This window comes from Delphinus delphis, chromosome 6 (assembly GCF_949987515.2).
Source record: "Delphinus delphis chromosome 6, mDelDel1.2, whole genome shotgun sequence".
NCBI lineage: Eukaryota > Metazoa > Chordata > Mammalia > Artiodactyla > Delphinidae > Delphinus > Delphinus delphis.
The window spans coordinates 99,959,408-99,969,179 of NC_082688.1; the positions used below are offsets into that span (position 1 = coordinate 99,959,408).

Sequence of the window (9,772 nt, forward strand, 5' to 3'; positions counted from 1 at the left end):
CAGATCTGGGGCCACAGACACCTCTCCCCCAACCCTGCTGCCCCTGTGAGCAAGCTGTTCTTGTGAAACGTGGTCATAGTTTGTTAGGAGGAACTGTTTTATATGGGAATACAAATCAGTGTTGATACCAATACACACACATGTCCAGCCGTGGGTGGAAAGGGACGGGACAGTAGTTCTGGGGTGTCTTTGCACACCCATAGGCCCCTGAGGCCAGTCCCCACAGCCACAGCCAGATGGGTCCTCCTCCCTCAGTTGAACGAGATGCTGCTGCAGAGAAATCCCACAAGTTCCACAAAGGGGCCCAACTGTCATTACCCTTATCCACACCTTTCACGGGTGCCCCATGAATTTCCCCGCACCCACTCCCCTTGTTGCATCCTCATTGGGATTAAGAGGTAGCTGCCTCCACCACTCTGCACATTGCAATAATCCCAGCGGGACTAGAGGTTGTTCCCACTACGATGAGGCAGACAGTCCTGTCCCCATGGCCAGGACTTTTCCTCTCTGTTCACGCCACCCACACAGGAAACCCTGGATGAGCGGAGGGTCATCCCAGCGCCGTCGCCTGGCCACTTCAGGGAAGCAGAGAGAAGCTCCATAATGACAAGGGCTGTCTCCAGGCTCCATCCTAGAAACTGGTGAGTGTCCAGAGGGCTGAAAGGCACAAAAGCAGCTCTGCCTCCCCAGAAGGTTCAGGGATGCAGAAGATGGTACAGAGGCCCCAGAAGGCCCCTAGCCAAGCAGGCTTTAGAGAAGGGGATGATGAGGGGGTCTCTGGGGAGAGTGAGAGCTGTGCGTTCCCAGGGCCAGCCTGAGGAGTCCTTGTCTATGTGGAGGAAAGGTTCGGCCACCTGTAGATCCAGAGCTCCTGTGACCTCCCTCATCCTTCCTTCCTCTCTGGATCGCTCTCTGTGGAGCAGCGCAACACGAACAAGATGACAGTGGCCTGAGAGCATTTCCCACCAAGACGATCTTTATTCACAATTGATATACATCACTCCAAAGGTCCTGCTCCACACACACCTGGCCACACCCACCTCCCCCACCTCCCTAACCTCCCACAATCCCGCTCCCCCTCCCCGCCCTGGTGGTCCTGCCCTCCCTCCCTTCCCCCCACATCATCCAGGGTCAGCACTGGGATGAGGAGGAGCCCCTAGGCTCCCCTGGCGGCCGCCCTGGGCCTCGCCCTGGAGGGCCAGCCCAGCTGTTCCCTACTGGCTGCAGTGCTTCTTCCACTTCCTACTCTTCTCAGTGACACACGGGTCACACTTTCTTTTTCTCGGCTGTGAGGGGCGAGCAGGCCCCAGAGCCAAGCCTGGCCTCCCAGACACCCCGAGGCCAGCCCCGGGGATGGGCAGCTTCTCAGCAGCGGCTGGGCGTCCACACAGAGCCCGCTTCCTCGACTTGGGAGCGGCTGGTGGAGCTGGGCTGAGGCCTCTTCTCTGATGGGAGGGGGCGTGGGGAGCACTCTGGGCCCCCCAACCTCCAGGGGAGGCCAGGCCTGAGGCATGGGCAGGACTCTGGGACACCCAGCCAGGCAGTAGGCTCTGCAGAGAGCCGAACAGGAAGGCCAGGCTGGGGAGCTCCTCGTCATCGTCACTGGAGCCGTCCCTGGGCCCTCGGGCCTCCCGAACAGGAGAGGCCTCTCTGAGAACAGACGCATCCCTGGGTCCCCGTAGAGGGCCAGCGCGCCTTTGACCCTGGGGAGGGGAGGGCGGTCCGGCCCAGAATGGAGAGACCTCCTGAGGTCCTCGAGAGGGAACAAAGGCTTTGGGCCTGCACAGGCCAGCGTCTGTTTGGATGAGCCTATGAGGAGCCTCAGAATCGATCTCTGGTGGGCAGGCTTCATCACTGACCCCTAGATGGGGGTCTTGGTCATGCCTCTGGGCACGTTGGCCGGCGTCGGACTCAGAAGGACTTGAGCGCGTTCCGGGTGCACTGTGACTCGGGGCTGCCCGCACACCCTCGTCCTCTTTCAAGGCCAGGAGTCGTTTCTGCACCAGCTGGTAGGAGGGAGGAGGACAGTGTTGGCTCCACACACACATGTGAGAGGAGGAGCCCTGGGCAGTGGGACAATGGCCCTTGGGGGAAGGAGGGGACGGGGGACCCCAGGACTCGAATCCAGATACAGACACTGTGGCATTCCTGCCATCCTCCTGCACCTTATTCCCAGCTTTGTGCCCTTCCCTCCCCTCCCGGCTCCCCATCCTCTCCTTCCTTTCACCCTGCACTGCACCCACCCCAAAACGGGCCCTTCCCCATGCCAGGCCTCCCAGGCAGGGGAGGGATGGACAGCGCCAGGTGGCCCTACAGTTCTGGGGCCCTACCTCTCCCCTGTTCACTGGGGTCCCTCCGTGCCCTGGTCTTCCTGGGTGTCCCTTGTCTCCCGTGTTCTACCGGGGATCCCTCCCTCCTCTGTCATATGGGTTCCCCTGTCCCCTGGATCCGCTGGGGTTCCCCTCCCGTGGGGTCCCCTGGCTCCCTGAGTGTCCCTCTCTCTCCCCTGGCTCACTTCTTCTGGCGTGAGCCCTTCCTCCTGCTCCAGCTCTTCCACTAGGGCCAAGAGATCCAGCTGTGGGTCTGGGGAAAGCAATTCTGCCAGGAATCGAGGGTGAATGACTGCCTCCACCTCGGACAGAAAGAAGAGGCTGTGAGCATCCTTGGCCAGGAGTGGCCTGTGAGACAAGAAGACCCGGAGGGAAAGTGAAAAGCAGAGACCCACCCCACTCTCCTCCACAAGGCGGGGATGGTCAGCACACACACACACACACACACACACGCACGCACACACACGCACACACACACACGCACATACACAGTCACACACAAAAGAGCACATATACAGAGGCACATACACAGACACACAAAGGCATACACACAGAGAGACACAAACACGTACACACATACATCTGCGTAAACCTCCCCTAACACCAGGCTCAGGAACAAGGAGCTGAGCTTAAGTCCCAACGGCCTGAGCAGAACCCAGATCTTGGGTGCTGAGTGTTCCATGCCCTGGCATCTTGTAGATCCCAGGCTCCAGGCCTAGCCTACCTTGGTGACAAAGTCCTCCTGGGAACACAGCTTGTCAATGTAGCTCAAGAGGCCCGGGTCGGAGTAGATGCCGTCCTCTTCCTGCTTCAGCTCATTTCCGTCCTCTCCACCTTCTGCATCTGACTCGCCTGTGGCTGAGTGGACGGGCCCCACCAGCGCATCCATGATGTCCATATACTCCCTCACAGCCTCAGGGGGAATCTCCTTGGGTGCCTTGGGCTCCGGGGGCTGCTGGGACCTGTGTGGCTCTGGGCAGGAGGGCTGGGCCCTGGGGCCGGACATCCTGGGAGCACAGGCTGAGGCAGAGCGGGAGGAAGGGAAGGAAGGTGAGGGACTCCCGGTCCACCTCCTGACCACCGAGCACACGTTGGTGAGGGCATTGTTTGGGGGACATTGATGTGGGTGTGGGGGGGTCAGGACCACCTGAAGCCTCATGTGCTGTTGGAGAGGGGAGGTAAGGGGGGCATCTAAGAGAGTCACAAGTAAGGAAGTGGGGAACCTCCAATTTTCTAGGGGTTTCCCCATCAAGCCCACTTCCTAAGCAGACTTTGTGTGGGGTCCTTTGACAGGGAGGTGTGAGAGGAGTTACAAAACTGACCAAGTCAATACCCCGCAGTGACAAAGGGCAGCTGAGACCCCACGCCCCCACCCCCTGCCTCGGTGGCTGTTTCGGTTGAAAGACCAATGCCCCTGTCTTGAAGGAAAAGGATCCACGTGGGGACAGTGGCCCACCCTAGGCCCCTGTTACCTGTGCCTTCAACTCCAGTGGGAACCTGGGTGCCTGGCTGAAGGCCCACTTTCGGGGCTGGGGGCCCCCGAGGATCCAGCTTCGGTGGGGCTGGAGGAGGCAGGTCCTGCGCGCACTGCATCCACTGCCCCTTCTGAATCTGCATCTCCTCCTCGGCCTCAAATTCCACGAACCTGGGGGATGACGGAGGCACAGGCCACCCTGAGAAAAAGGCCTGGGTTCTGGAGCCCAACAAAGGCAGCCAAGGATGAGGGATTGGGAGAGGATGTGCCTTGGGGCTGTCAAGGCCCTGTGAGGTGCTGTCAACAGCAGAGAGCTGCTCCTGGAACTGATACAAGATCTGGGACCCTTCCTGCCTCACCAGCACTGGAGGCCATTCAACAGCATAGACCCAGGTCGCTGAATCGAACCAGGTCAACGGGACACTTGGCTGACCCAGGGGGCACCCTCCTCACCCCATCCCCATCCAGAACCACATGAAGGGCTGACAGCCAGAGGCTGGAACAGGTATGTGTTCCCCACAGGGGTCCTTGCCCGAATCCAGGACCCTGGGCTGGGACTGAGAGTCCTGGAACATAGACCTGGAGACAGGGCCCAGGAGAGGCAGGGCGACGTGGATGCTGAGCTCAGAGGAGAGGCCTTCCTTTCCTCTGAGAGGCGCTCGTTGGTTTGCTTTTCTTTCTTAAACCAAGGGGATTACCATGGAGCAAACAACGGAAGGGCCAGAGACCCTCGGGCTGACGACAGCTGGCTTCCCCAGCCTCTTCAGGGATGCCAGGGTACCCACTCAGGCCACTTTTCATGAGGAGAGGGGGTCCCAAATCTATGTCAGTGGCCGCCAGCCACCCACCACTAAGGAAGCAGCAGGCTGGCGGGTGGAGCTCTTTCCCCGGCTCAGCCCATATGGCAGGAGTTGGACCCCAACTGGACTCACAGCGTCACCCTGCCCCATCCTGAGACCTTCATGTCAAGGCAAGGGTAGGTCAAAATCAGGGGAGGGCAGAGCTCCTGGTGGAGGAAGGACAGAAGACCCAAACTCTCAAGGTGAGGGAGGGGTTTCTGGAGGACAGTAGGGCCTCTGGGCTGCGGGGCCCCTGTTCTGAGTGACAGCCCTTCTCCTTTGTCCTCTCTGATGAGCACCCCCACGGCCAGACCCTGCCTTCACCCACTCGCCTCAGCCTCCACGCAGCCCCTGGGCCCAGGGCGCTGACTCACTTTTCCGCTATCTTGTAGTAGATCATCCGGTCAACGTTGCTTATGCGCTGCCATTCCTGCACGGCCCTGCACAGTCCCCACTCCAGCGTCATGGTGGGCTTCAGGCGGGCCACGGATCGAAGCACTGGGCTGTAAGACCTTGGCGTCAGTCTCCGTGCCCAGCCCAGCCCCCACCTGCCTGACCCCACCCGCCAATGTGGACCACACATCACTCAACGCAGCATGACTGAGCAACAGGAGGGTGAGAGGCAGGTGTCTGGGAGGGCAAAGACAAGCCTTCCCGGCTACTGCTGTCACCGCCTCACACTCACTGGAGGATGACCATCCACTCCCAGGCTACAGCTGGGACACTGTGCCTTGGGGAGCTCTTTTCCTCTTCAAGGCTGCCTTTTCATAAGAAAAATCACTATCATCAATGAGACGTGGCATGTGCCAGGCCATCTGCTAACACTTCATAGATTAGCCCAAGGAGTCTTCTGCCCAGTCCTCTGAGTGAAGTGTGACTGTCCCCTTTTTACGAGGGACCGGAGGTTTAGGATGGAAATGCCTGCCAGGCTCACAACTCTAGTGGGAGAGAGCCCACGCCCTTAGGAGAGCTCTACCATCACCCTGTTCCTAGTGGAATTCTCCACAACAACGAAGTCGAGGCGTGCATTAAGCGCTCGCCTGGGCCCCGCACTCCTCCCCCTCCTCCGAAGTGACCTCCCCCTGCCATGTACATCAAGTCCTGTATGAAAGGAGACCGCACCACAGGAGAGTGCGGCATCCACTCCTTGGCTCCTCACCTTACACCACGACCCTCTCTGACTGCAAGTCTTCAGTCCATATTACCATGAGAATCATGGAAGAGCAAGTTGGCTAGACTCTCAGGGTGGTGGGGTCAGTTGAGATGAGGCACATTTCAGTCATGATGTCATGGACTGGGCGGCTCACCCATATGACCGACAATGTGCCTTCTCATAGCATGGACATCGCCCTCAGACCTTGCTTCCAGTATCCCTAGAAACCTAACCTGCGAGTCCATCCCCAGGTCCTCTTTATCTAAAAGCTCCGATAAGCTCACGACCCCCTGAGCGTTCACTCACATGAGAAAGCAGGACAGAGCTTCCGCATCAGGACTCTGGGGAAGGTGTCTCCGCGCCAGTGGCTTGAGGCGCTGCCAACGTCGGAAGTTACTGTACACGCTCTGGGGGTTAGAGCAGTCACCCTGCGAGGCGTAGGGCTGGTTGGTGGCCAGGCTGCCCTCCCTGGAACTGCCAAGTGGCCAAGGCCCATGGTTCACTGGGCGAATGATAGGGGCCAGCTGGGCAGCTGGTGGTGGAGCTTGAGGAGGAAAGCCTGGGGTCCAGCCTCCCTTGCCAGCCTGAGTAACTCCAACAGCTGGAGCGGTCACAATGGTCTCCATCGCAGGGGATGCTAAGAATACGGATGCAGGACATGCAGCACTCCCGCTGAGGGCCCCTGGAGTGCTCCAGGTGAGGGGGCCCTGAGTTATGATAAAGGTCTGAGTCTGGGGGGCCTCCACTGGCCTCCCTTGTGACCTGACTTGGACAGTGAGGTTGCAAGCCCCAGGGGCACTGGGTCCACGGCCACCATTAGCCACCAAAGGCGTCGTGGGGAAAGCTGGCAGCAGCAGGCTGCTGCCAGGAGGGAATACTGGGGTGATGGGAGGTGGCAGGTGCTGCCCCCAGGGTGGCCGGTCCTGGGGGCCAGGAATGGGTGGAGGATAGAGCACTGCCATGAAATCAGACAAGGAGGCACCAGGGTTCATGATGACATCCGTTCCCAGCACTGGAGCTGCTGTTGAGGCAAAGGAAAGGAGTGAATGGAGCAGGAGAAGGGGCCAGTGGGACAGAGGCTTTCTGCGGCATCAGAGTGTAAGTCTCCACAGGTGAGAGACACCTGGACAAGGGAAACTGCAGCGTGCAAATGTCTTCAAGTGCTTTTCATGCCCTGACCTCCAGTTGAGAATTATTCCACTGGGGACCCCGCGCCCATCCACCAAGGTCCCTGACCCCTGCCTGCCGAGAAGAAATTGCCTCAACAAGCACTCACTTGGAGAGCCTCCCTAAGGCGCCCCCTGGCAGCTAAGCCTCACAGGCTGTCTCCCAAGACCTGGAACTGTGTGGACATCCGCTCTGTGAGAAATGCCCCTCAGCCGGCGTACCAGCAGGTAGGGACCTTCTGCAAGGTAGGTTCTAGGCACCCAAAGGCACTGTGTAAAATATTAGGGCCCCACCTCCTGCTCAGTCCTCCTTTTCCTGACGCTCAGTATAAATCCCCTCTTTCTTGCCTAGCCTCACAAAACAAAACAAAACAAAATGCTGGAAAATATCCCTCTAATGGAATCCTGATACAAACCCATAACACTGGCCCAGAATGCACCTGCATCTCAGAACAACCCACAGCAGGTACGTAACATGGGCCAGGTCCTGCCATCCCCTTCCCAGTGCCCAGAGTCACTGTCATCACTCAGGAGTTCTCTTCCTAGGAGGTGGGGGGGGTCTGAGAAGTAGGCGCATGTCCCTTGGATCCTGTCATTTCACAGCCAGTGATGGCTGCAGAGGATTAAACAAGGGCCAGGGAATTGTCATGTTACATTGGTCGTGGGAGTATAGACCGCCGGTGGTCCTTCCCCTTCCAGCTCCCAATAACGGAGAGACAATCTGATAAGCAAGCATAAGCCAGGTGCCATGGCGACCAACTTGTCTGAAACACATTCCCGTTCAGGAGAACAAGGTACACACCACGGTGCACCTAATTAACCAGAATAGGTGTCATAGGACGTTTAATAGTAACACAGAAGATCGTCTTCCTGACCCTGGGCTACACTCCTTCCCCCTTTAAAAGAGGAAGCAGCCTTCCTAGACATTCCACCCGAAACAAGCCCTCTCCACATCTGTTCCCTGTCCATGAAGGAGTGACATGAAATATGAACAAACTCTTCCTCTCAAGGCAGCCTGAGGGTCCACCATGAGATACTGGACCACAAAAGGAAGAACAATTCAGAGCAACTCAGGAACCTGAGCCCTCTCTTGGCTGAAGTTACACGGTTGCCCATCCCCTGTTGAATCCAAGGCAACAGTTACCTGAACTGAGAAGTGAGCTCTGGGCTGGGAGGAGTGGATGAGGTGTGGGCTGCGGCAGTTAGAGTAACCTCCTTCCTAGCTCTCGGAGAGGACACTTCACTGCAGGTGTGGCCACACACAGCCCCATTGAATAGTTTTCTCACCGAGACCATCTCTCCCCAGGGCCCCCTGAGATACAGTATGCTCCTGTTCAAATCCCTTTGAAAGATATGGTGAGGCAAGCTTCAGGTACCTCAGGAACACAATACAGGTCTAGGCTTTCCTCATGACCCTCCCTGTGTCACCACCAGGACATCACACACATCCTTACACACACGTTTCAAAGTGGCTTGTCTCCCTTCTAGAAACAATCAACCGTCTGCTGCCATCCTTTCTCCATAGCCAGGGCAATTCCTCTTGATCCACCTCCAATGACCCCTCCTCCCCAGTGCAGTCTCAGGTTTCTTCAGGCTCCCCAGTCTCCCCAGGTGAAATGTCGTTGTGGGTCCAGTGCTCTCTTCTCCCTCTACTTCAGTCCAACTATGTGCCCACAGTGAAGTGTCATGTATGAACCCGAAGGATATGAGAGATGGCAGGGTCTCTGGGAACACCCCCCCAGCCTATAGGCTTACCTCCTTCTGAAGCCATCCTGCAGGCTTGGGCACGGACTACTGCTGCCTGGTAGCCTCAATGAGAAACGTCAAGACCAGGACCCAGAGAGCGACCTGCTTCAGCAGTTGCTCAGGATCCAAGGAGAGCCACGTTTACATTTAAACAGTAGCATGTGGGCTGAAACGTTCTGCAGTGGGGGAGGGGCAGACGGCACGTGGGTCCCGGTGAGGTGGGGTGGGGGGACATTCCACGAGGGCTCTGGGAGGTAGGCAAGAACCGGAAGTTCCTTCCACCTCACACAGTGGCAACACAATTGGCGTGTGCCTCTTTAGGCAGTTTATAAACTTTTTGATTCACGGCACCGACGTTGGACATGACGGTCCCTTCCTTTCACGTCTTTATCCATCAACCTAGTTTTGTGTCCCTCAACACACTCTGCTTCCTACCTGGCTCTTGACTTACTTCAACAGAGACTAGACTTTCTGAACAAAATACCCAAGTGTTAGTCTGATAAACACTTGGGGACTTATGGCCACATGGAAGTGAGTATTTGAAATTAGGATTGTCTCAGCAGATCCAGTGTCTTTGACTGCTGTATGTACATCACTCCTAAGGAAGTGGTCCTTGTGCTCCAACCAACATCCAGCAGGACCAGCCTTACTAATGATCCTTTGTGCTGGAAAGCCCCCGTCCATCAAAAAGCTGTCATGCAGCCCCCATGTCCAAGACCAGAATTCACTAAATGTCTTTCTCATAGTATTCCATGGTTGTTAAAGATTTAGTTTTTTACCTTGTAAATGATTTTAGTATAATATTTTAAGCGAGTAACACCTTCTCATGGTTCAAAATTAAATTGTGCAAAATGGAATATGCAGTGGCGAGTCCTCCTCCCACCTCTTTCCCCTGTCAACCCAATCCTCTTTCCCGGAGGAAACCAGTGTTCTCTCTTTCATTAAAATCTTCCCAGAGATATTCATGCAACTAAAAATGAAGGCGATCTATTTTCATAGAGGAGCGGACTGTTAGGAAACTTGTCAAGGGAGATGAAAGCTGAAAACCTCAGAAGATGGCAACC

The 9,772-nt window shown here is 56.9% G+C and overlaps 1 protein-coding gene across 1 annotated transcript; it reads right to left on the minus strand.

Annotated features, from left to right (window-relative positions):
* Positions 1–1,214: 1,214 nt before the first annotated feature.
* Positions 1,215–8,733, minus strand: LOC132427718 (NUT family member 2G-like). The gene is made up of 8 exons (XM_060015372.1): positions 8,718–8,733; positions 6,103–6,817; positions 5,018–5,146; positions 3,836–3,975; positions 3,055–3,350; positions 2,516–2,632; positions 1,860–2,006; positions 1,215–1,703 (listed from the first exon to the last, which is right to left on the minus strand). The coding sequence occupies exons 1-8, from the start codon at positions 8,731–8,733 to the stop codon at positions 1,215–1,217; spliced, it is 2,049 nt and encodes a 682-aa protein (XP_059871355.1).
* Positions 8,734–9,772: the final 1,039 nt, after the last annotated feature.